This window comes from Australozyma saopauloensis, chromosome 2 (genome assembly GCF_035610405.1).
Source record: "Australozyma saopauloensis chromosome 2, complete sequence".
In the NCBI taxonomy this organism is placed as follows: domain Eukaryota; kingdom Fungi; phylum Ascomycota; class Pichiomycetes; order Serinales; family Metschnikowiaceae; genus Australozyma; species Australozyma saopauloensis.
This window is the reverse complement of record NC_086132.1, coordinates 1,158,702-1,184,309: the sequence shown is the minus strand read 5'-3', so window position 1 is coordinate 1,184,309 and position 25,608 is coordinate 1,158,702. Positions and strand designations below refer to the sequence as shown.

Below are 25,608 nucleotides of genomic sequence, written 5' to 3'. Positions count from 1 at the left end.
CGAAAAAGACTATTCAATTTCAGGCTTCCAGCTGGGCTGGGTTTTCGTCTTGACACCACGATTTGGGGAGAATTCTGGTTCTAATTGATTTCATGGTGCCCTTGTAAGTCCGTGTTGCGACCTTGAAGATGCCCCTTCCCGCTAACTGTTTACTCTTGAAGACAACTTTTATCTCAAATCTGACTTTCCGCCGCTTTGCCCTGAAGACTTTCTTGACGCCCCTTTTGGCGTACCGTAGCACTCGTCTCGTTTTCGAAAGCTTGATCTTCATTTTTTTGGGGGGAACCTGGAGACTTTTCGGAACTGTAAATTGTTTTTGGGTCACAGCTAGTCCTCCGGTATCGATTACGACTCTACTTTTCAGCAGATCATCTTCGTTTTTGGGGACTTGTAGGTCTGATCTGGTACGAGCTTTTCTCAGGTCAAGCGTGACAATTAAAGAGTTGAGGGAATACCTCTTTCGGTAGCTCACGCCCATGCCTTCTTTCTTTTCAGTAGCAAAATTTGAAGCTATGAGCTAGACTCGATTAAGCGACACCCAGGTCAGGTGCGTTTGAACTGTAGTCTCTTTGTGTAACTTACATTTGTGAGGTGCAACAGCAGCACTTTTTGCATGTATTATGAAATCTAGAGGAATTTTGAAAAATTTTGTTGAGACTTCTTCATCTGTAACGTTTTTTTTTTTTAATTACTAAAGTTCAGGTAACTACCCATTGACCACCCAAAAGAACATGGCAGTATTCCTCAGAGGCCAAAGCCGGCGAAAAACTTTTATAGATTTGATCCAAAATTCTCAGAGCCACCATTTTGATTTATTCAATTCAAGTGTTTCTATCTGATGTTTACTATGAATAAAGGTCACAAGAGATAGTGTTTTTCCTGCAGGCGGAGATAAGGCTTATCGCCAGCACCTAATACATCAACACATAAGGAGGGCCATGTCTAACAAATAACAATATCCAATACGTTTTCTGGATTTTAAATGCCCAAAATAAACAAATCTGGCCAAAAAAAAGTATCTCTACCCACCCCCTTCAAAGAGGATCACCTAATCATACCTCCAGATAGTGGTTCTTTTCTGCAGGACCAGCATATAACAGTGTGGTCTTGCCACATAAAAATGATCTCCACCTTTTCTTCTGCTTCCAAAACACATTCTGTTCACACCGAATATTCCCCATTCCAACTGATTTATAAGCTTTCCACACAGACCAATTCCCCAAACCTAACTCTGTACCCAAATCAATTTAGGCCATACTAAATGACAGTTCCTAAAGATTCTCGAACGTCTATACCCCAATTGAAGTATAGACACGTCCAATTCAGCCACCTGGAGATTATCGGCCGGGCGTCGCTCACGGAGCCGCTGCGCCAAGAAAAGAACGACAATCTTTTGTTTGAAAATGGCCATATGCTGAAACGTCACGCCGAATTGCGTTGGCGTAAGCGTGACATCTACTTGATGGATCTGTCCTCTCTAGGAACCATGCTCAACAACGAGTTGCTTGTGCCGGGACTGGCGGTGAAAGTTGCTGTTGGCGACACCATTGGGTTTGCTGTGTCCATGCCGCTTGAGAATTTAAAGAAGTTAGTTGTAGATGCTCAGATTAGCCGTAGGGAGACTATACCTTTGAAGAATGCTCGCACGCAGTTTGAAGTCGTGGTGACAGAGATCAACTCGAAGAAGTTTTGTGTGAGTGTCTCGTACTTGAGCAAGGATCCAGATACACCTGGACGTAAAACGGTCGACCTTCCCCTCGATACTCTGGCTGTAGATCACCAGGAGAACGAGGAAGCCGCCGAGCAAGACAATGAGCTTGATGATGAAGACAATGAGCTTGCTGATGAAGACACTGAGCTTGCTGATAACAACTGGTCTCTTGGCAGTCTTCTGGCCATTCAGACTCAATGTTTGTGTGACGACTCCTCTTGTCATTTCACTAGGCCCGGATCGCATGTATTGTTAGACTTCTACGATTCCCCTGACGGCCAAGACTTTTTGCTGGCCATAGACGAGATTCATTTGGACGAGCCGGATCTCTATATGAAGATCATTGATCTAATGCAGGTTTTTGGCACCGACCCTCTTTGCCTCCGTACTCTCTCTCTCATGTTCCCACCCTTTCAAGAATTGGTTGCAGAAAAACTCATCGGAACACCAGTTTGGTCCTCTTTAGCTCCTCGCAGCGCCATTTTCAAAAGTTTATTCCATTATATCAAAGATTTGTGCTCGAAAACTGACGATCCTGTTAATCTGCTGGCCTGCAATTCCGAATCCTTTGAGACTGAGTCGGCTTCTGATCCTGAATGCTTTGATATTGAACTGGTTCCAGTGCCACATTCTTCATGTTTGTATCAACATAATTGTTCTGATACTACTGAAAGTGATAAAGAACATAGCGAGCTTCTCAGATTGCCATGTGATGAGGATGAGGACACTGACGCCTGTGGTGCCTACCTGAGCGACTTGGAGGGCGAAACTGATGTTGCATCAGGTAGCAATAATCTAGATGATTCTGATCTAGACTTGGAATTTGACTTGGAATTTGATATTGAGCTGGGTAGCAGTGATTCAAGTGCTTCTACCAATGCAGAACTGGATGTTGACACATTTTCAATTGTCGATACTTCTTTATCACAAGATTCTTCAGGTCATGACATGTTTTCTGATAAGTTTGAGGCTTCTTGTCAAGATTTTGCCTTAGTTGACTGTCAGTCTCCTAAACTTTGCTCCGCAGCGAGCCATCAGACTCCTCAGTCTCGCGATAGGGTTCTGAGTCAGTCAGATCACGATGAGTATAAGGCTGCAATGAAAGATTACGTGAATGCCGTTGCGATGGCATTAAAGAAAGATTGTCCTGGCTCGGATAAGTCTGTGGAAGTAATCGAGATCGAGGATGAAGATGAGCCCGTGGAGAAGTCGCTCAAACGCAGGCGTGATAATGATGGCAACAATGAAGAATCACTCAGCAAGAAAGCAAAGCATGTAGCATCTTCAATTGGAAAAGGTGCTGCTAAGGGTGCTTGTGTTGCGGTCGGCACATTTCTTGCTCTTGCAGCTTATGGCAATTATTTGGAGAAGAACGGCAAATTTTGAGCACACATCATCTTTTCTAGATGTGTTACCTTCTTAATGTGTTTTCGCGATATCTGTGATGTCTAATTCAATTCTCTTGGTTCAATTCTTCTGCCGACACAAATGCAAATATTTTGGTTTTAAGATATAGTACATTTATTATATTTGGATATTATTTTTAGTAACGCTCTTGTGAGTCCCAGGCGACTAATTTCCAGGGCCTTGCGGCATGCCGTTGTTAAGTTGAGACATCATTGGCAGACCGATTACTTGATCTGGCAAAGCAGGCAGATTCATGCCCATCCCATTGTTTTGCAGAGAATACATTGAATTGTCGCTCATTTGGTTTTGTTGCATTTGGATTTGTTGCCTTTGCATCTGTTGCTGACGCTGCTGCTGCATAACTTGAAGCTGTCTAAGCTTTTGAAAGTAGGCACTGAACTTTTGAATCATTTGCTGCTGTAAAGCTTTTCCTTGTTGCATTGCGCGCTGTTGCTGCTCAGGTGTCAATCTAGTTCTATTTGGTGTAAGACCAGTGTTACCCATTTGAACAAGTGCACTTACTCTGGTTTGCATTTGACGGAATAATTGTTGCTCTTGCGGAGACAACATCATTTGGAATATCTGCTGTTGCTGCAGTTGAGTTGCTGATTGGGGTCCAGATCTTCCAGCACCGGGCTGTGTGTTTGGCCTTCCACTCAGTTGTTGAGTCGAATTATTAGGATTCTTCATGGGTTGTTGAACAGTCGCACCATGAGACATCAGTGGAGAAGAGAGAGTTCCAGCATTATTCATTCTACCACTTTGCATTGAATTGTTTGGCATTGAATTGCCTATGAGGCCGTTATTTGGCATCTGTTGTGGTCTATTTCCAACCATGTTGTATTGGTTTTGCTGTGGAATCTGGCCTCCTGCATTGTTTTGCATTTTTTGCCTTTTAGCTGCTTGTGCTTGTGCAGATTGATCGAAGTCGTTTTGTTGTGATAAGTATCGTTCTTGCATGTTTCGCTGCGAATTATTTGTTTTGGCCAATTGAGGATTCTGTCCACCTCTTGGAATCTGTCCTTGCTGCATAACGCCTTGATTCGGCATCGTGTTCATTGGACGTTGCACTCCCGACTGGATTCTAGCATTTGCTCCAACAGGCGAGCCAATGTAGTTGGGTGAGTTCGCCGAGGACATCTGTTGTGGCATATGTGGTTGGTGCATAGGTCCTCTCGATCCGGCTTGTGAGCGTTGTGCTTGGGTTGGTGCCCCTTGTCTCGGCATGGATCCTTGCAGATTCATATTGTTATATGACTGAGCAAGCTGTGGTTGTACTGACTGCTGCAGGCCACTGAGGGGTGCTCTCGGCATAGGTGGCTGTTGGGTTTGCATTCTTTGGGTATTCATCAGATTCATTGAAGCTGCGGGTTCTCTTGCACCCATTTGAGACTGTGGAGGTGCTTGTGGGCGACGGTTTACAGGCTGTGCGGATGTGCCGTTGGATTCAATACCACCTGGACGTGCTTGACTGGAGGGGAAAGCACTTTGTGTCAGAGCAGCGACCGCGGCGCCCGCCTGAGCCTTTTGTGATTCCTTGCGCTTTCTGATTTCTTCAATGAATCTCAATCTCATAAACTGGTTGGAAGTAATATTGCTCGAAGGTATGACTGGAGCGGCTGCCGTGTTCTCAGTTCTTTTGTTATCGCTCGCACCATACAAGCCAGTGTTGAGCGGAGTACTTTCGAGACTTACAGGGTCTGATGAAAGCGAGAGTGTTGGTCCAACGATCACGAGTTTCTTATCCGAGGTCATATCCAGTGAGCTAGAATACTTGCTTGAAAGCAAGAGCATCAATTCTTCATACTCAGAAGACTTGTGCATAGTCATTTGCTCCTCGTGCAACTTGCGGATTTCCTGAGGAGTCTCCTTACGATAAAGATGGAGCAATTTGTCCTCTTTTTTGTCCTTGTCATACACCTTCTTCGGAAATTCATGCTCTGGTTTTAAGTGTTCATGCTGAAGGTATGGGTTTAGAGGGACAGAAAGATCTAGGTTGCGATTGGTGAGGGTAAGGAGCTCAGATTCCATCTGGAGCGCAAAATGGTCTGTGAAGCGAGTAAGCGCAGAGTCTGTATGATATAGCAAGTCGAAGTAAAGCGATTGAGGAGTGGGTCTCAAGAGCGCCCTATACTTACGAGGTTTAAGCGCCGGCTCTGGAGGCTTTTGTTCCTTATCCTTAGCATCAGAAGTAGCGGAGGCATCCTCGCTTTTTGCATCCGTCAGTTTGGCATCTTCACTTGCCGCGCCCGACTCCTCGCCCTTCTTCTTCCGGTGGTCATACACTTGCACCACCAAACACCCATCATAGAATTTAATCGATAAATCTCGCAAAAGCTCCATCATCTCCGCAGGGATCTCCTCCTTGATGAGGTGTTTCATGAAACTCTTGATCATGGGACTCTCCTTGGGTATTATATTCGAATCCTGAGTATTGTTAAACCGAAAATGGGTCTCGTATATGTGAAATGTGAGAGACGGAGGATACCGCTGATATTTACGAAGTATTTCCTGCAGTGTCATTGTAAACTGATAGTTCTGCGCTCTCTTCTGCTGCGTCTGCTGGCCCAGTGCTTGTCCATTCTTTCCCTGAGCTCTCTGGAGCTGTTGGAGCTGTTGTTGGACGGCCGCTTGCAGTAATTGGCCTGCAGCCAGTCTGGTCCCGTTTGCTGCCTCGGCCATTGTCTGACTTGCGGGATAGAATGTGTGAGAAGGGCTGATTCGATGATTCGATCTAGTAAAGTTGGAATCCAGAAAATATGGTGGAATTGACGTGTGGGAATAAAAAAAAATATGGATGCAAGAAGAGTCACCGGTTTTCTATCGGCCAGATATGCGTCCGGGTCAATTTAAAACGAGTCTGTGTAGAGCTGGAATAGAGCTTTTTGTGTTGTAGTTAGAAGGTGGATTGGAACTTGGGGTCTGGGTCACGTGACTTCATCTAAAGGGAATAGTATGATTTCGGGGACTAATTAAGTGAGCTATTGTGGCATTTACTCAGAAGTACATTGTAGACTAATTTGTTCTAGGTATTCTTCTGTTTAGAGTAGTATACAAGTTGGAGTCGAAGAGTAGAGTGAGGAGTCGGATTGGAAGAAGTGGTAAATTGATCTTGCTTATCCTCTTCAGTAAATTTTATGAATCGAAGTCTTGATCTCAGTTTAATTCTGCGACTCGTGAAATAATGGTTCGATGAAAATCTTGTTAAGGGAAGTGAATTATGATAAGGTTGTCCAAGTGAGGCAAAACTCCCCGTTGAAGAAGCGCGTAAGCGAGTGGCCATATAAAATGAACTAGAACATTAACAGACTGAAAAATGTTTTCCACACACAGCAAAGTCTCAGAAGTCATCTGTCATATCAATGTTCCTCAATCAGGACAAACACCCAATCATAAGTGACCGAATCAGAAGCCTTACGAACATATTGTCATGTCCAGCGATTTACAGATTACCGTTCAAACAGAACTTCAACAACTGGAAGAGCTTTTGTCTCTCTTCCTCGTCGAAGACCCACAACCCATAGATATCACCAACCAAGTTCTTAAGAATGATCAAGTTGGCATTTATCTCCACATCCATCTGCAACACACCATTTCCATTAACTCCGTGTGGATAAAAAACACGACTGGCGCTGTTAGGTAGGAGTCCTATCGAAAAGTTTTGTGGAGAAAGTCTATTGAGAAGAATCAACCCATAACAGAACACATCCTGCAAATCTGCCTCACCCAACTGTCTCTGTGGAACATCACTCACAAAGTGTCTCAAGTATAGGGCTAGCGTGCCTTGGAATTCTTTCTTTTCCCATTCTCCAGCGTTGAATTTGTAGAGAACACAATGAGATGCGGTGTAGAGGAGTTGTTTGATTCGAGGGTCGTATCTGGAGATGACGTTGAAGTTGAGGGTGTTTTTGTATAGTTCGAGTGCCTTTTCTGGCGAGAGTTGTTGTGTTTCAGTTGCCATATTGGGGTGAGTTTGTAGTAAGTGGAGGTAATAACTGGTGGAAGTATTGGTGGTGAGTGAATAAAAGCTGATAAATTGGGGTACGAATGGATGCGAACTTTCTACGATTGAAAGTTGGAGATAAATGAGAGTGGAAATATTGCGATTTTTTAATTAGTATCTTGTATTCCTTTTTCCAGGCTTGGTCTTCTCGTTATGCTTGTAGTTGGTTTTGTTTAGGGAACATACTTGACAACTTGAGATTATCTAAAGAATAGTATCTCGAACGGTTGTAGTATAAGTTGCATCTGGCAATCGATTCTCGGGCTTCCTGCAATCAGAGAAGTGTTTGGAGCCTGACTGAACTCGCTGATGGTGGTAGTCTTGGCTTCCAACACTGACATTGACAAAAAAAAGATATGGAATTTAAGTATCTGTGATGTTCGCATTGAACGCTTCTTCAAAACTTGCTCCAGGTTATTGTTAGTGCTATTTGACTCCGTGTCCGAATATAAGTCAAGCATCCGTTTGCAATCGGAAAATATGAAATTCAGGATCTCATATGATATCTGTTGGCAAATTGTTTTGTGGTTTCGTTGGATTAATTGTCAATTATAATAGTTCAATTGTAGAAAAGGTGTCGCCATTCTAGTCTCCGAGAACTCACCAACTCTATAAATGCTACAACAGAAAGTATCATGTGAAGCACCGGGTATTTTCAGTCAATTTTGCTGCTTCAACTGTTGGCGGTCGTCCTAACCAGCTTTTGGTGATTCGGAGACTATAGGATTTTCAGATTACACTCAGCAAGTATCAGCAAAATGAGGTGAAAATGCGAGAAGAATCTCGTTCGAGCAACCATTATAAGAATCGGGCTATCGAGGTATCCGGCTTTTTCAAGGTTTTGGGGTCTATTGTCCCTGAAGACAGATATCTGGATGACCAGACTGAACTCAACTACAGTTTCCACATCGAAGAAACAGTTCACCGATGTCCATTGCCGTAGTAAAGCACGAAATCTCTAAACATCGAAAATTAGCGACTACGATTAGACTAGCAACTCTTCAACATCAGTCATACCCTCAGATCTGAGTAAGACAAATCTCTGTCAATGTTCAACACCACTATAAGTCTAGAGTATGCATTCTGCAGATTTACAAAGCCATAGTGATTCACTAACATGGAACTGTTAGAACTTCAGTTCAGACGTAATGAATGGCAGACTTCTGTCACTTTTCAATCATTCAACATCTCATTCAATTTCCATTGAGCCACGATCGATGACAGCGCATTATCAACAAAAATCTCTGACTAATCAAACAAATAGCAAGACAACGAATTGCGCATATCCAAGATTCGGAAAACACCGGAAGTTGGTCTCTATTAGTATCTGACTAGTCCAGTGTTGTACCTGCAACCAGGTGCATGCATCTAAAAACACATCAACAAAGAGACTGCAGAGATATGGTCGGTAGATGCAGCTAATGCATGGAACGATGGCCAACTGCAGGAGCTCTAAGGGAAGTGACTACCAAATACGAACAGCTTGGAATTGAATTGGCGGTTATAGTTACATTTCTAATTCGCTTGAACTTGAGTCGGTCTTCACTACAGAACCAAGACACTGGGCTAAATTACCTCAGTGTGCTAAACTTCCACAATGTGCTTAACTACTACACTAATTTCGACTATGCAAAATCTACGCTGTTGTCATATCCACACCATAGATTCACTGAACTGCAATATGAATTACACTGTAGCACGTACAACAGTAAAGCACCGCTCTGATATACCTGCTGCAGTTGAATGTAACCAATATGGTTAGTAAATCATTGTACCACTTGTAATTTACAACACTTATCTTTACTACAGGATTGAACATACCAACTGATGATAGCACACTGTGCAACCTAACACCCTGTAACCACACTGTAGTCGATCCGCCGTAAATTCCTAGATTACAATACACTTCACTCTAACATAATTTCTACTCATTGGAGTACACGATAACGTCTCTTTTCCTCCTTCATCTCCCTAGTATTACTTCTTCTCAACCCTAGACAATTCGTCTCTCTAAGATTCTCACACCTATACCAACACTCTCAAGAATACATGACCACAAGCACATATTCCCCTCCCGTCAATCATCGAAACTGACACTGCAACGAAATTAAACCTCACACTTGTCTTTCTCTCCACCATCTACTCAAACTCCGTAGCCCTGGTTTGTTTGTTTGCAGCCAACCTGAAACATGCAATGTCGGTCTCTCTGCAGGCCGCTGCATGGATGTGCATGAATACACATGATGCATACCGAGCTGCAAATACACCAACGCACTTTACAACAACGCCCATTCGACAATGCCCTACTAAAACAGATCTCAGAAACACACACAAAAATCCACACGTCCCGTCCAGCTCCCCATCCTCCAAACCCAAAAAGCTCCAAAACCCATACCTCCTGCACGACCCCCATCCATTGACATTCGCAGCCCCCATCTCTCACATCAACACAAACTGCAGCGTCCTGCAGGCGAGCGCGACCTAAACAAACACCGAGCGTAGGCTAGGACCCTACCACCACACGCTCCTCGTAAATGCACACAAGCCCTGGCACACAAACACCGGCAGCACCGAATTCCACCGGAAAATAACAAAGCGGCTGCAACCCTCACCCACCAGGTACCGGATTTCAGCCAGTCACCGTAACCAAACCAGACCCCCCTTTGCAGTTCCCTCCCAGGCTGCACCCGTACACCAGACGCCTTGGGCTCAGAGAGTCTCACCTACACCCACTGCAGTACCTACTAAACATCACTGTCACAAACTGTTGTTTTCCTCCCACTCGCTCTTTCCCGTCCGGACTTTGTCAGTGGTGCCTTCCCTCGTTTCTTCCCGCCGAGCATTCCTTCGTTCTCCGCTCGTGCTGTCCCAGACCCTGTTTTTGCGGTCTTTCTGGCGTTCCATAGTTGGTTCTGTAAAAAGTAGCGACACAAGACATTCCGTTCTCCAGCCGGTGTTTCTGCGGTCCCTCGTTCATACCGCCTTCGCCAACCGTTGCTGAAATCTGCGCTGCTCTGATTTCGTGTTTCACGCTCGTTTTTTCGCCGGACATTCCTGTCTTTCCACTCCCTTCGTTGTGTCTCTCCCTACCACAAACACTCGGATCATTTCCCACGCTCTAGCCTCCACACTCCCTCCACATCCTTCGTTTTTCGTAGTTTTTCCTAATGGCACACACAGACTCTCACAACAGGTCCTCCTCGGAGGGCGTCGCCAAGATCTCGGGCCAACAGCGCCGTGCTCTTGCCAACTTATCCACAAACTTGGCTGGGCCCACCCGCATCAGCAAACGTGAGGATGTCAAGCGCAGACGGCACGATCCTCGCGAGCCGGGCCAGGAAAACGGCCCGGCCGTGCCTTCGTCGGTCACCTCCTCGGACCCTCGTGTTTTGTACTCTGATGACCTTACCGTCAGAGAACACTTTGAGTCCATAGCGGTGGGCTCCAGCCGCCTCGATCATTTCGACTCGGACTCCAACACTCCCCACTCGGTGGTTTCGCAAAAGCTCGCCGAAGAACACCACCACCACGTTGACGCACATTCTGATGACAGTGATGTGCACAACGAACACAAACTCGTAGAAGAGAATTTTGAAGAAGCCGACGACGACGATGACGACGCTGATGAAGAAGAAACATACTACGAGCGTCAACAGGCTCCGGCCCTGTGTGAGCCGCAAGAACCTCGTTGGAACAGACACATCTTCAGCGAGTTGCAACGCATCATGCAGAAATACTCTCGCACAACCTTGGACGCAGACGATGAAGACACATATGATGTGACCATGGTAGCCGAGTATGCGCCCGAAATCTTCAACTACTTGCATGAGCTCGAACACAAATTGGCGCCCGATCCCAACTACATGAAGAACCAGAGCGAGTTGAAGTGGGAGATGCGTGCTGTGTTGATCGACTGGGTTGTCCAAGTCCACCAGCGCTTCAACCTTCTCCCCGAGACCTTGTTTCTTACCGTCAACTATATCGACAGATTTCTCAGTCGAAGAAGAGTCTCTTTGGCCCGCTTTCAGTTAGTCGGCGCTGTAGCGTTATTCATCGCCGCCAAATACGAAGAAATCAACTGCCCAACCGTTCAGGAAGTCGCCTACATGGCTGATAATGCCTACACGGTTGACGATTTCTTCAAGGCAGAGCTGTTCATGATTGACGTGTTGGAGTTCGATATGGGCTGGCCCGGACCAATGTCATTTTTGCGCCGTACATCCAAGGCAGATGATTACGACTACGAAACGCGCACGTTGGCCAAGTACTTCCTTGAAGTTACGATCATGGACGAACGATTCGTCGCCTCGCAGCCTTCTTGGCTTGCTGCTGGCGCACACTATTTGCTGCGTAAGATCCTCAACAAGGGGCCATGGACAGAACTTCACGTCTTTTACTCTGGCTACACAGAAGAACAATTGAGACCATTGGCTAAAATCTACTTGGAGGTTTGCCTGGATGCAGAAAATCACCACAAGGCCATCTTTGAAAAGTACCAAGAACGTAGATACAGACGTCTGTCTCTCTTCGTTCAGGAATTTCTCACAGCCATGCGTTAAGGCTTCTACCCCTGACAGTTTGATTCAGAGGTTCTATGATCCACGAACACTCTCGTTTAACACCCCATTCTTGCATGTACATTCATCCGATGAATTCAAACAGTCACTCACTCACAAACTCACCATCGACATTCGCTATCAGAAACATGCATGAACCAAATGACCCGTTTGCACTTATTTCTTTCTCTACTCATCTTTATCTTCAAAGTTTGACGGTCTGAGCCCCACACTCAGGTTTGGGAGCTCCCACCCGGGTCCAGCCACATAACTGGGATCCAAAGTTTCAATCAAGACATAATGATATAATATTTTTGTTTAGTTCTCGTAGCTTTTTTTTATTTCTCGCCGAATATTTTAGATTTTGCTTCAATTCTGTGTTTTAAGACAAATCAAGATTGCCCAATTACGTGGCCACCTCATGGAATGTGACTTTGACAAATTTCAAGCTCTTCGTTTGGCGATAATTTATTAAGGCAGCTTTCAGTCTTGCTGAACATATGGGTGGCGATAGTTCAGAAAATTTGACTAACAGCTCCACTTTAGAAGCCTGAGAGACAGAGCTAAATGCGCTTCAAACCTTAGAGACCAGAAGTCTAATTAGCGATATCGAGTTTCTTCGCGATAAGTTACGGGCTCTACAACCTCCTTTCAGACCTGAATCATAGAACTCCCTGAGCATTCAATATGTTCTGTATATAAATGTTTCAGGTTCCATTGCCCTTTGTTCTGTTACTGGTGAAGAGTATAATAAAGAAATACGCATAGTATGCGATTCTGAAAATTCATTACATGGGTCTAATTCAGAATTTTTGGATGGGACTTGCTATTATAGTCTTAGCCACTATAATTGATCTATTTGTTTTTTTCAAACTCCAAAAGCCATATTCGCAAGATCGAGACATTGAGGACCATGTATTTTTGGTTGTAGGAGCAAGAACTACTCTCGGAGAATCTATTGTTCGAGAATTAGCCGGTCGGGGTGCCGAAGTCAGAGTATTGTGTGATTCCGCAGATAATAAGGAGAACGATGAGTTTCTCGAAGGAATGCGCCGTGACACAAGATCCAATAAAATTGTCAAGGAAGAGTGTTCCTTGAAGCTGTATGCTTCTATTTACAATTTTGTGAGTAATTGGAATGAGAACAACGACTTCATCCTAGATAGCGTTGTGTTTTGTGCCTTTGAAGACGAGCAAAAGGCCAGGAGCCATGACGAGTGCCTCGATCTGGTAAGAGTCAATTTCTACTCGTACATTCTCTTGTTTGAACTTCTTTTTTCAGAAAGCATACCGCTAGAGATGTGGCCCCGTTTCGTTTTTGGATCCACGCGATTTGCTGCAAATAGAATTGAAGTTAGAGAACATTTGACAAAAGTGACTACCTGGTGGCAGGAAAAGATCAACAGAGGGCCGGTTGACGGTATGCCATCATTGATTCTTGCCGAGCCCGACCACCACAGATGTTCGTTATTCGAAAAGCTTTGTAGCAAGTCGACGATGATGGAATCGTTATTCATGAGAGTTTTCATTCAGAAGGATATCAAAAATTTACTCTTTGCTTTGCTTAATCCTGACATACCGAATAGTCAAGAGGTACTGTTAGTTGGAAATCACAAGTGGATGAGACCTGTTCAGCCCAATGCAATTCAAATAAGAGAATGTGGCGCTTATTATGAAGAGCGGCTCAGATTGATACTGTGGTGGCAGGATAATGTGTTTTTCGAGTTTTCTCAGAATAATTCACCCTTCAATACAATCCTGTGGAACCCTAAAATTGTTTGCAATGATATCATTGGAAAGACTGATACTAGAACAATTGGAAGTTTGCCTCAACAATTCTCTCCCGATGGGGATGATGATACTCTTGTGAGTAATAGTTCATCTGAACAGGGATCTGAGACTCAGGTACGAAAATCGGACGAATTTAGTATCGATGCGAAACATTTCTTGTTCAAGAGATTAAATTGGAAAATTACTTTTAAGAGAGACAAGTAAGTCTCCAATGGAGAATACTATTTAGTATATTTTGACAGAGATGTCTCGGAACACTCAAATCTACAATCCAAAGGGATACAAGTATAAAAAAGGCAATTACAAAAAAATACAATTTACATTCAATTCAAGGACATTACAAATACATTTCCCACAAATTTTTCAATCACCATCACTGTTCTTTATGAGTGGCGATCCCTATCCATGTCGATGCCCGCCACGTGACCCACCATTGTACTGGAACTTTCCTCTCCACATCTAATAAATACCTCTACCACCTCTACCACTTCCACAATAATCACCATGTTCAAGCTTGCCCAACGCTCTCTTGCCAGACAATCCCTCGTGCAGGTTGCCAGAAAGGCCACTGTCCCAATTGTCGCCAGAACCTTGACCACCACTCCAATCCTCAGAAACACAGCCAAACAGGTTCTTGACGTTGTCAAGTCCGAGTACAAGATTGCCGTTGCCGAGGACAACGAGTTGGACCCATCGCAAGTGGAGTACTTGAAGCAGAGCAAGTTCCAGACCATTGAGCAGCCATCGACCTCGAACGTTCAGTTGTACAAGGAGTTGCCTAACGGAGAAGAGCTCCGGGTATTCTTCGACATCGACGAGGTTTCCGATGTGAGCTTCCCAGCTCCTGAGGCTGAGCTCGAAGATGGTGCTGCTGAGGCTGCTTTCGAGAACGAGGTCGATGACTTCGAGGCCTCGTTCGCCAACGTCAAGGTGCTTGTCTCCAAGCCAAAGTCCAACGATGGACTTTTCTTCAACTTGATCTTGCAGGACTCTGCTGAGGGATTCCAAGTTGACTACTTCAACTACAAGCCAAACGTGAGTGAGTTCTTGGCACATGTCGAGAAGGAGAACACCTTCTTGACCAACTTCGAGTACCAGGGTCCTAGATTCTCCAACTTGGATGAGAGCTTGCAGATCACCATGGAGAGCTTCTTGGAGGAGAAGGGTATCGACACCGAGTTGGCCGACTTCGTCTTCTCTTACGCCGAGGTCAAGGAGGAGAACTCTTACAGACAGTTGTTGGACGACGTCGCCAAGTACTTGGAGCAGTAAGCATTCTGTTTCTCTACGCCCGTTATTTTCTTTGTTTATAGTATCCTTGCCGACACGTCTTCGGCGACGCCTGTTTTTTTCCTTGCAACTGACGTTGCAGTAGAACAACAATAAAATTACATAGTTGGAATCATCCCGAATAAAAAGTGTCAATATTTTGTATATGCATGATTATATCTGGTCAAATGGATCCTCGGACTCTTCCAATTGCATTTTGCCAACACCGACGGACTTGACTGCGGCAAACTCTCTCGACGCAGCTTGTTTGCGGACCTTTTGTGTCATCTTCTCAATCTCGTCTTCAGCGTTCTCTGAGACCTTCTCAGCATATTGCATCACCAATCTTCTTCCTAACAAATGGACACCTTCCAATTGGTTCATAGCATCCTCAGCCTCCTTAAGTAATGTAAACTCCACGAAAGCAAAACCTCTGGCAGACTTGTCGAATTTCTTGGGGACACGAACGGATTTGACTTGACCATACGTTCCAAACAACTCCAACACATCCTTTCTAGTAGCTTCGAATGGCAAGTTCTTGATGATGATTTTGTTGGTCTTCTCAGATGCCGATCTGTCAGTCTTGCTGGTACCAGACTTTCTGTGAGATAATTTCAATTGCATGCGGTGACCGTTGAGAACATGGTTGTCGAATGTACGGATAGCGACCTCAGCATTGTCCTTTGTTCTGAATTCAACGAAACCAAAACCCATACTGAGAGTCTTTTGGGCGTCCTTAGGATCTGGCTTAGTCTTAATGACTGCAACAACGAAACCTGGCAAATCCTTGAACACGTCCGAGAGCTGAGCGCTTGTCGTGGTGAAGTTCAAGTTCTTGACGAATATAGACACGGTAGGACCATCTTCAATGACCTTGTTTTCAGCGTCCGAATCATCGTCCATGACATCGTTCGCAGTGATCTTAGCAGCAACTGCATCCTCCTCATCTTCATCATCGTTGACAATATCAACCGTCTCACCAAGTCTTGGCTCACGAGTGAACAAGTCTTTAGGACCTTTCTCCAAATAAAGGATTGCCTTCTTGAACATACGGTATGCCAATTTTGTGAACGCGGCTCTAGCGCCGGGCGAGTCTCTGAATTCAACAATTGCCATAGTTCCGACCGAAGGCATAAGCACACGTTTGAGCTCTCCATACTCGGCGAAAAGCTCTCCGATTTCTTCACTTGTGGTGCCGAAAGCAAGATTCTTGACGAGGATAATCTTATCATCACGCTCCTTTCCTCCAAATGTAGTCAAATCAACACCGTGCTCTTCAAAGTATTTACGAACATCGCCAATAACGTGAGCTTCAGCCAAGGCTTGTTTGACGGCAGAACTGGAGCTCTGAGGATCAATCAATTGTGCTTTGCTTATACCCATTTTCAGTGCGACAGTATCCAAAACGGCATCGTTGTTGAGGAAAAGAGAGTTCCAGTTGAATTGCTGTTTACCAGCCTGTGCCTTCTTTTTCAACTCTCTTTGCTTCTTCAAAGGCAAATTTTTGATAGCAAACTCATCAAGTTTGTGGTCTTTTTTAGCTTCACCAGGAAGAATGTGTAGTAAACGACCTTGAAAAATCTGCTTGTCAAGAGCACGGTAAGCCAGAACTGCGTCTTCGTTGTTTGAGAATTGTACATACACAAAACCCTTCGATTTACCTGTTCTAGTATCGATGGCAATGTGTACTTCAGTGAGAGGGCCAAATTTTGAGAAAAGCTCTTTGAACTCTTCTTCAGTTGAGTCGTAAAGAATGTTTCTAATGAAAAGACGGCCGGTCTCTGTGATTTTGTTGACAATAACCTGTTCCGGATCTACCGCAGGTTTAGGCTCCGATCTCACACGACTTTTTGGTTTCTCTGACGCGACAGGCTTATCCGATTGTGTTTGGGTTTCGGTGATTTGAGCCTCAGAGGAGGTGGCCACTTCACCGTTCTCCTTGATTCTAACACGCTTCTCTTGAAGCCAGTCGAAGTCCGACACGGCCGGATTTTTTGCAGCGGCATTTGACTCTTCGTCGACTTCTTCATTTTCAGCTGCTTCATCGAAAACTGGCTCTTCTGGCTTGGAGAGAGGAATCATCTCCTCCTCGTCGCTCTCCTCATTCTTGTTGAAAGCCTCATACTCATCATCACTGGCGGCATCTTCAACAGTGGCCATTGTGTATTTATCTTCGTCAATTTTGGCGGCAGACAGACCGTCCTGTTGAGCAAGGGCCTCTTCCAAAGCCTTAGCTGAGGGAGCACCTGAACCATCTGCAAGGGAGTCATTTTTCCAGGATTGAGTTTGGGAAGATGGCTTCATTGTTTCAATGAATTCCTTCAACTTTGGATTGGCAGAGATCTCGTCGTCAAGTTTCGATCTGTGGTCGTGTCTCTGTCTCTTTCTTTCCTGTTGCTCCTCCTGCTCACGCACAAGTCTCTCTTCTTTTTCTATTAGATTCTGTTCCATGATCTTGCGCTTCTCGCGAATTGCCTTGGGCACAGTTGGGTCCGAAAAGGTCTTTGCAAGCAGCACCTCGATTCTGGCAGTGTCGATGTATGAACGGTTGAAAAACGAAACAGCCTTGTCGGCGTCCGCAGCGGACTTGTATCCAATGAAAGCAAACTGACGAGACTCGCCGTTTCTCTTCTTCATAAGCTTGACATCGGTAACATTGCCCTCTTTGGCAAAGTGAGACTTGAGCTTATCTTCAGTAAGGTACTTCGGAAGCCCTTTGACAATCAAACGAGACATTCTGCGATGTAGATGTTAAATGAAATTGGCTTAAGAGATGATTAAAATTAAATTGGAGTCAATGGAGAATCTCCCCTTGTATTTATAGAGGTTGGGGTAGTAGGCGATGAGTGCGATGAGTGCGATGAGATGAGGACTGTGGTAAGTGTCTGTAGATCTGCGCACTGCATATAAACAACAGTGCGAGTGGATTCAATTCAGGTTTCACGAGCTAATCAGTATTATAGACCTCATGGAATTAATTAGTCACATAGGGTTATTGCCTGGTCCGGCTCCTAGCGCCGGCAGAGTTTTGCGGAAAATCGGCGCGTTTTTCTCGCTTGCATTGCTCTTTGCATTTGCTATTGCAAACCAAATCTTCAGCTTTTGGTGCCATTTTGCAGCCATTGCCTGGCCCCGAAGAATAAGCAAGTTACAGCGCACGATTTCTCAATTTTTCTGGGCGGTCGCAATTGCTTTGGCCCAATATAATAAGGTTGAAATCAGAATTACTGGCGAGCGCATTACGGCAGACTCGGCGGTGATTATCTCGAATCATCAGTCACTTGCAGACCACATAGTATTAGCACACTTGGCGCAAAGCGCCAGCATCAATTATGTTCCGCGTGTGAATTTTTTCACATGGTTTTCGCTCTGGAACATTCCATCAATTCGACTCATGCTCAATATGATCGCCTGCGACGAGAACTGGGAGCTCACCAAATCCATGGCGCTGGCGCTCTTTAAAAAAATCTCCCTCTCAGACATCCCGGAGTGGATCGTTGTCTTCCCGGAAGTTAATATTTGGACTCCGACAAGTGCATACCTCCAAAGGCTACAGAGTCTGAAGTACTACCTTCCCCAATTTGACCATTTGTTATACCCTCGCTTTTCGGCGATCAACAGTGCGGTAAGCATGGCGAAAACAACTGGGCGCCATAAATTTCTTAATGTGTATGACGTGACAATCAGCTACCCTCAAGCAAGTGCTCCAACACTTGCGAGGTTTTTCTGCTCTGCCGAGCCAATTCGCGTGTTCGTCCATGTTCGAATCAGTCCCATCTCATCAATTCCGTCGAAACGATCCAAAATTGAGGCTTGGCTTGAAAGGCGTTGGCTGGAAAAGGACAAGAGACTTGCACGCATGAGACCTGGCTACAATAAGTTTGACACAGATGACACCCACGACACAAACAATCTTAATGATCTGAGTAAGACAGGAAATCTGAGCGGTAATGCGAATGGCTGATTCAATCATATTGCATGAGATGAATAGGCAAGCTTTTGATGACAGAATGCTGGTTTTGATCTCTTTCAATACGGTAAAAGTTATCAGTGAATCTGTCACCATCGATATGACTAAGGAATTTCTCGTCGTGAGTGATGACAATAAGCTGGAAATTCTTTTGGTTTTTTCTCATAGCAATAATATTGTTCAAGGCATGTGCAAGAGATTCAGCATTCTCTGTATCCAAGTTAGTTGTAGGTTCATCCAAAGCAATCATTCCACAATTTGTTCCAAAACATTCAGCAAGAGCTAGCCTGATAAGAATACTAGTCAAAACCTTTTGTCCAGCTGAGCATCTTCCTCTCATGTCCAATTCAGAGCTCTTCTTATACATGACGACTCGGTAATTGTAAGACCTAGCCTTATTCTGAGTGCTCACTTCACACTTGATCTCTATGCTGTCAATATCAGTTCCCTTGTATGTCAGATTCCAAAGTTCTCTCAAGATGCGATTGATCTCATTCATTTTCATACTGTGGTATTTCATGATCGCGCTATCTAAAGCTTGCGAGTAGGTTTGCAAGTCTGTTGAAACGAGCATGTTGGTCTGTAAATTAACCCATTCGGTATGATATCGCTCCTCAACATCTTTGAACTCAGTTGTCAATTCCTTTTGCAAGGACTCAATTTGGTCCTTTATTTGCTTTACCTCTCCGACTTTTCCGTAGTGTTGTGAGTTGAGTGAAGAGATTTCTTCACGCAACTCCTTGGATTTGCTTTGATACACCTTCTGTTCTCTCTCAGCATTTTCGATATCGAGTGCTTCGAATGCTTCTTGTAGAGACTGAAGCTGAGTGGTGGTCTGGCGATACTCTATATTGTCTCTGATATTCCGCTCAAAGTTTAAAGACCCATTGATATCATTCTGTAGACTCTTGATCTTGACCTCCATCTCCGATTTCTCGCTCTCCATTGTTGACATCTTTGTTTTAAGATCCTTCCTATTCAGTTCATTTGCAAGTAACAATGGTGCATCCAAAGTTTCGAATTCTTTGAGAGAGTCCTTCACTTGACTTATCTTTTGAGTGGCCGAGTCGATATCAGCTATCTTAGATTTGAAGGCTTCGTCTCGTTCAGCGCACTCCTCAAAGATTTTTCTCACATTCTCTTCTGTTTCCTCCAACTTCTTCAGAATGGCTTCTAGAGAATCTTTGCTGCCTATTTGCTCATGCTCGCTATTCTTTAGGCTAGTCTCGAGATCTTTAATCTTGATTTCGATAGCTCTTACATCACTGACAGCCAACTCGAGCTTCGCAATGAAAATCTCTTTATCTTTGACTTCATTTCCTAACTTTGAGAGATCTTTCAGAGTCAAGTCCCTTTCATCAATAGCATCCTCAATCTCTTGCCGCAAGTATTTTAGATCGTGACTTTTCTTTTGTTGTAACTTTTGTAATTCACTAACCGATTGCCGACTGGAGCCCGCTTCGCCGATTTCAGTCTCAAGAGAATCAATCTGTTTCTTGAAGGAGGTGTTCTCCTCTAATAGCGAAGCCAACTTGGCAACAGGTTTCAGCAAAGTCTTGAGTTCATCTAGGTTAGAGATAGCTTCGTCTCTATCTCTGAGTGCTTTTTTGAGGTTTTTATCCTCTGATTGCAATAATTCATTGTTGTTCACGATCTCTTGTTCAATATCCACGATTCGCCTACTCAAATTTTGAAGCTCATGTATATCAAATTGGATTGATTTCAAGTCAGAGAGATCTTTCTGAGTAGTATCTAAATCCTCTTTGAGCTTTTCGAGAGTAGCAGACAGGATACTAATTTCGATGTCTGCAATGAACTTGTCCTTCTCAGATGTGTTCATGCCCCTATTGCACAATGCGCAGCAGTTATTTTCTTTTGCCAAAGATATAGCTTTTGTCTTGTAACTTTTTGTAACCTCAAATGTGTTACAATTATATTGAGCAGACTTATAGTCTTCTTCTGCCTCATTCAAAAGATCATCATATTGCAGAACTTCATCAGGTTCGATAACACCATGAATTTTGGATAAATGACCGGATTTTTTCGCTTTCAAGTCTTGAAGTAGTTTTTGCTGTGAATCCAAATTCATAGAGGCCTTGTCACGGGCCGACTTGACCTCAGCTAGACTTGTCTCCAAGCTCTTGATCAGATCACTGGATTTTTTCATCAGAAGTTCCAAATCTTTTTCGGCAGTATCGTGGTTCAACTTGGCACCAACAAGACGCTCAAAGGTAGAGTTATGAAGGCTAGAATATCTCTCGATTTTGGTTTTGTTCTCCAGTAAGGATTCTTTCAAGAGTTCAAGTTTGCTGTACAACTCCAGTTTTTTGCTGACGATATTAATGTTTCGCATGAGCTCTTCGAGCTCTCTTTCAAGACTGACGACTTTTGCTTTGTCTTCATCAATCTTTATCTGCATTTTCAGCACATTATGCGACTCTTCGAGTTTTTGGTGCTTTGCGCGAATATTTTCGAGCTCTATTTTATGAATTTTGAGAGACTCTTCCTTTTCCAGAAGATCTAGTAGAGCAGCCTTCAAGTCTTTCAATCCGACCTTGGCGGATTGAATGTCGTTCTCATACCGTGCGAGTCGCTCGGACTCTTTGAACTGCTCGTCTTTTAAGGATTGGACCTTGCTTTGTGCATCATTTCTAATTTTCTCATTCGAGGCAAGAACGTTCGAGGAAAGCAAGTTGCTCTTGAACAGGGAGAGAGCCTCTTCTATTTCAAACCCAGGGGCAGTATAATCTCCAAATTCAAATTGCTCTGAGGTTTTGCTAGTGATAGTGCGTAGTAAATCTCTATTGCGCTCGTATTGGTTTTGCTTTCCAAAAAGGGTTCCCTCTTCCCTGACCAACTTTTGATGGTCAGCCTCTAAATTCTTAAGTGAAAGCTCCTTCTCTTTGAATATCTGCTCTGAGTTCAGAAGTTCGGTATTTTTCTGTGCCTGGATTTGCTCAAAATTCGCTAACATTTGAGATAATTCCTCTTCGGTTTCAGAAAGCATCTGAGCACTCTCTTCGATACGTTTCAACGTCGACCCAGTGTTTTCGATCATAAGCCGGAGTCTTTCATGCTCACTAAGAGTCCGCTGAAAGGCCTGGTTGGAATGAAATAGCAGCTCAGCCTTCTTCTCGAGATCTTCGATCTGAACCGTCAAGGTTGCGATTTCCGCCGAGTACTCTTCAGCCTGCTGAGTGCTGGCCTGGAGCCGTTCTCTGATTCTCTGAGCACGAGCTTGGTCCACTTTGGAATGCTGGACGCTCTGTTCTATGAACTTAATGTTGGTAGCCATTTCTTTCCTGATCAGCTTCAAATTGTCGAGGGCTTTAGTGAATTTCAGAGCCTCAAATATCTCGTCAAAACGCTTCTTGAGCAAACCAGCCTCACTGAGTGGCCACAAACTATCATCCTGATGGCAGAAGATCACATACTCTAGCACCGCTTTAGATGCACCCAAGTAGAGCGGCACTCTTGTGTCGAGCTCCAGGTTCTTGGTGCTATAAGATGTCTTGTTACCATTGGAAATCACCGCCAATTGGCCCTCCAAGGACTTGAATGTGTTTCCTGCCAGCACGGACCCCCGTGCCGCTCTTTTACGATTTAGTTGCATGTTTCGGGTCACCGTCATCAGCTTCCCGTCTACAGATATAAAACCCAACTTGATTTCGGCATTCACCAACAGCCGATCGGCGATGGCCGGATCATTTACAAACGCTCCACCCTTGGAGTTTGGCGGAAGATCGCCGGTGGTTACATACTTGAGAGACTCGATGATTGTGGTCTTTCCACATCCGTTCTGGCCACAAATGAGGGTCAACGGGGATCCAAACTGGATCGTTTCGTGGTCTTTTGGTGAGAAGGATCGGATTCCCGATATTGAGAGTTTATATAGAGAAGACATTATTTAGATTTGGAGGAGGAATTGAGGCGCCCGAGTGTGAAAAATTAGTATCTGTTGATTGAGAGAGCGGAGTTTGATAGAATTGCAAGTTCAGATATAAATAATTATCCCTGCTGTGGTTGTGATCTGATGTCCTTTGTGGTTTTACCCCAGGATTAGGATCTCTGATCTGGATGAGATAATGAAAAATCAATTGGTATAGAAATAGGACTTTTCGTCTGGAATTAAATGATTCTACTAATATTAAATCAATTATCTTTTATGGCATTTTTTCATTGCACTCTTTTGCATCTAAATTCGTGTATTCATGGCATCGTAATATTCAAAATGATTCTAGTGATCTAAGTGAGAAGAAAGTTCGTGACATCATCATGGGTCTCCATAGGAAGACCCGAGTTCGTGATTAAAAGACTGGTTGTATCCAGCGGGACTTCCCTGCGTACTTCCAGCCATCGATGGCAGTGTTTCGGCACCACCTTCGTTGATTTTTAACACCCCTGTACCTTTTCCTCTTCCTCTGATACCTTTGTTTGAGTTCTTGTATAGCTTGGCAAAATATTCCAAAAGCTCTTGTTCCTCTTTCGGGAGTCGCCCAATGGCATCACCTGTCAAGTTTGCAAACTTGTGTGTCATCAGTGTGAGAGTCGGAAGATGAAATTTATTCTGGTGGGACTTCAAGTTGCCCAATTGTGTGAAGGATTTGTCACAATTGTCGAGCTTACAATGGAAGGGCTTTTCCTTGTTGTGCGTCAACATGTGGGCTGCCAAATTTCCCTTTCTACTGAAAGAGCGATCGCAAACGCTGCAAGAAAATGGCTTCTCTCCCGTATGGAGACGCATATGAGTTCTCAAATTGCCTCCCTGAGTAAATCTCTTCAAACAGACAGTGCATTGATAAGGCTTGTATCCAATATGTGACCGCACATGCACATCCAAATGGGTTGATTGATTAAAGGTCTTCAAGCAATACGGACACTCTTGTAATTTACCTTTGCGTCTCTTTCGGTCACCCTCTCCCAATCCAGGCTCCTCCTTCACTGGTTTTTCGATTCCTCCAACCAAGTCAACCGGAAGCGGCAAGACAGAGTCATGACTTTGTCCCTGAGCTGCTGGTGCAAGGACGCTTCCATCAGGACCCTGCTTGATCGGTGCGGTGTTTCCTTTTTCACGAGCCTGGATCACCAACATAAGCTGATCAACTTTTGTGGCGCCTAACAATGGCCGTCCATCTTCAGCGCGAGCATACTGTTGAGCTGGGACCAATTGCGACTTATCATCCACTTGATTAGTGTTGTGATCTACTAAGTTAGGCGCAAGAGCTTGTGGGTGGGTGGATACGTCTGTGCCTTTAAACAATTGCGTGAAATTAGGAGATCCAACATTATGGAGACTTTGCGAGTTGGTGTGCTGTGGAGGATAGAAGTTGTTTTGCTTGAGGCTCGGATCAATGGTCTCCTTTTTAATTGAAATAGGAACATTGCTGTTGTTGGACATAGTGTTCTGAATTGAAGTAGCGTCGTTGGGAGCATGCGGTGGAGGTGCATAGTTTGGAGAGAGCTGCGACTGTTTGTTGAACTGATCCAGAGGATAAGGATATGCATGATTGAGAGGCATTGATGCTTTTTGAGCTGCTTTTGGAGATTGAGGCTCATCATAGTTCCTTCTAGAAGTCTTCGATGACAACGAAGAAGTTGGCGACAATGGTTTGTCACCCAGCACACTGGCGTTACGGCTTTGTTTCGTGGAGCGAACGGACCGTTTGTCGTCAAAGATGTCTTCACGCAATGAGGTCCTAGGCTGAGAGCTCACCGAAGGACGCATGCTTTGGTCCAGGATATATTTCATGATGGAATCATTTCTCTGGTCATTCCGGATGTGCAGAAGATCCACACTTCCAGTGTTTTGCATTGTAGCAAGGAAATTATTTAGATTGTCGCTGTTGATGCTGGCGACAGATCCGCCCATTCCACGATTTATCTGATCCCAAACGGCCAAGCTACTCTCGAATGCTTTCGTGCCACGACGCGAGCCCAGAAAGCTAGACATGGAAGGCTTGTAGTCGGGACGCCAATTGAACGAAGAACCGAAGTGGTCTTTGGGACCCATGTCATAATCAATGAACGCTACCAGTGGCCTTTTGCCATCAATCTGAGTGGGCAAACGGGAGTTTTCCTTCGAAGATTGCCCGCTAACAGAATTGTGAGTGGAAGGGGGAAGTTGTACTAAGGAACTGAAGATGCTAGTTGATCTCAGAGGCTCATGACCCCAAGAAGCAGACTTAGAAGAATTACTCAGGTTAGCGATATCACCATCACTAGTTTTGCCGAAGGGCGGCGGGAGACTAATTGAATCTCCTCTAATCTTACTATAGGATTCAGGACCTCCAACAAAGCCAGAGATGCTGTCGCGATAGCCAGGGATCATATTGACCGTGGAGAGTCCTCTGAATGCATTATTACCAGCGGAATAGGTTGCGGTTGGAGATAAGCCCATAGGGTAGTAGCCCCTGGAGGAGACCAGGTCTCGGCGATAGTCGAGGGGAGCAATAGGCGAGAGTTGACCCATGTTACGATTGAAAGGACTGGCCGAGGGCGTGTTGTTCTGATGGTGCGCCACGTCCACATACTGGCCCGGAGGCCCGATGTCCTTCAAATGAATGCCGTTGGGCTGGATATCCGGGTGTTGCGAAGGATCGTTATATGTGTCAAACTTCCGCGGGAGCGTGCTGGGGGCCAGAACCTGCTGGCTTTGATTGGGCGTCGACAGCATGGCTGTGGATTGGGGTGTTAAAGAATCTATGGGGTAATCGGCTAGACTGATGTTAGGATGATGCATGGAAGGCTGTACTGTGCCAACAAGAGCAAGGTCTGAGGGCGCGCGGCGGTGGCAGCAAAGAACGACGTCACCAGCTGAAAGTTAGAGAAGAATACGCGCAAAGAAAACTTACGATGGCGCAGACTCCTACAATATTAGTTCACGGAGTTGTGTTGGTTGTGT

At 44.6% G+C, this 25,608-nt stretch overlaps 10 protein-coding genes across 10 annotated transcripts; 5 read left to right on the top strand and 5 right to left on the bottom strand.

Annotated features, from left to right (window-relative positions):
• Nucleotides 1–1,411: 1,411 nt before the first annotated feature.
• Nucleotides 1,412–3,097, top strand: PUMCH_001733 (uncharacterized protein; the record flags this gene model as incomplete). Its single annotated transcript, XM_063020772.1, has 1 exon — nucleotides 1,412–3,097. One exon carries the CDS (start codon nucleotides 1,412–1,414, stop codon nucleotides 3,095–3,097), a length of 1,686 nt encoding a protein of 561 aa, XP_062876842.1.
• Nucleotides 3,098–3,283: 186 nt separating this feature from the next.
• On the bottom strand, nucleotides 3,284–5,800 carry PUMCH_001732 (uncharacterized protein; the record flags this gene model as incomplete). Its single annotated transcript, XM_063020771.1, has 1 exon — nucleotides 3,284–5,800. The coding sequence occupies one exon, from the start codon at nucleotides 5,798–5,800 to the stop codon at nucleotides 3,284–3,286; it is 2,517 nt and encodes an 838-aa protein (XP_062876841.1).
• A 760-nt stretch (nucleotides 5,801–6,560) lies between these two features.
• PUMCH_001731 (uncharacterized protein) lies at nucleotides 6,561–7,079 on the bottom strand (the record flags this gene model as incomplete). Its single annotated transcript, XM_063020770.1, has 1 exon — nucleotides 6,561–7,079. The coding sequence occupies one exon, from the start codon at nucleotides 7,077–7,079 to the stop codon at nucleotides 6,561–6,563; it is 519 nt and encodes a 172-aa protein (XP_062876840.1).
• A 3,209-nt stretch (nucleotides 7,080–10,288) lies between these two features.
• PUMCH_001730 (uncharacterized protein) lies at nucleotides 10,289–11,680 on the top strand (the record flags this gene model as incomplete). The annotated part of the gene is made up of 1 exon (XM_063020769.1): nucleotides 10,289–11,680. The coding sequence occupies one exon, from the start codon at nucleotides 10,289–10,291 to the stop codon at nucleotides 11,678–11,680; it is 1,392 nt and encodes a 463-aa protein (XP_062876839.1).
• Nucleotides 11,681–12,469: 789 nt separating this feature from the next.
• Nucleotides 12,470–13,672, top strand: PUMCH_001729 (uncharacterized protein; the record flags this gene model as incomplete). Its single annotated transcript, XM_063020768.1, has 1 exon — nucleotides 12,470–13,672. The coding sequence occupies one exon, from the start codon at nucleotides 12,470–12,472 to the stop codon at nucleotides 13,670–13,672; it is 1,203 nt and encodes a 400-aa protein (XP_062876838.1).
• Nucleotides 13,673–13,972: 300 nt separating this feature from the next.
• PUMCH_001728 (uncharacterized protein) lies at nucleotides 13,973–14,740 on the top strand (the record flags this gene model as incomplete). The annotated part of the gene is made up of 1 exon (XM_063020767.1): nucleotides 13,973–14,740. One exon carries the CDS (start codon nucleotides 13,973–13,975, stop codon nucleotides 14,738–14,740), a length of 768 nt encoding a protein of 255 aa, XP_062876837.1.
• Nucleotides 14,741–14,911: 171 nt separating this feature from the next.
• Nucleotides 14,912–17,473, bottom strand: PUMCH_001727 (uncharacterized protein; the record flags this gene model as incomplete). Its single annotated transcript, XM_063020766.1, has 1 exon — nucleotides 14,912–17,473. One exon carries the CDS (start codon nucleotides 17,471–17,473, stop codon nucleotides 14,912–14,914), a length of 2,562 nt encoding a protein of 853 aa, XP_062876836.1.
• A 232-nt stretch (nucleotides 17,474–17,705) lies between these two features.
• Nucleotides 17,706–18,701, top strand: PUMCH_001726 (uncharacterized protein; the record flags this gene model as incomplete). Its single annotated transcript, XM_063020765.1, has 1 exon — nucleotides 17,706–18,701. One exon carries the CDS (start codon nucleotides 17,706–17,708, stop codon nucleotides 18,699–18,701), a length of 996 nt encoding a protein of 331 aa, XP_062876835.1.
• A 1-nt stretch (nucleotide 18,702) lies between these two features.
• Nucleotides 18,703–22,611, bottom strand: PUMCH_001725 (uncharacterized protein; the record flags this gene model as incomplete). The annotated part of the gene is made up of 1 exon (XM_063020764.1): nucleotides 18,703–22,611. The coding sequence occupies one exon, from the start codon at nucleotides 22,609–22,611 to the stop codon at nucleotides 18,703–18,705; it is 3,909 nt and encodes a 1,302-aa protein (XP_062876834.1).
• A 369-nt stretch (nucleotides 22,612–22,980) lies between these two features.
• PUMCH_001724 (uncharacterized protein) lies at nucleotides 22,981–25,446 on the bottom strand (the record flags this gene model as incomplete). The annotated part of the gene is made up of 1 exon (XM_063020763.1): nucleotides 22,981–25,446. One exon carries the CDS (start codon nucleotides 25,444–25,446, stop codon nucleotides 22,981–22,983), a length of 2,466 nt encoding a protein of 821 aa, XP_062876833.1.
• Nucleotides 25,447–25,608: the final 162 nt, after the last annotated feature.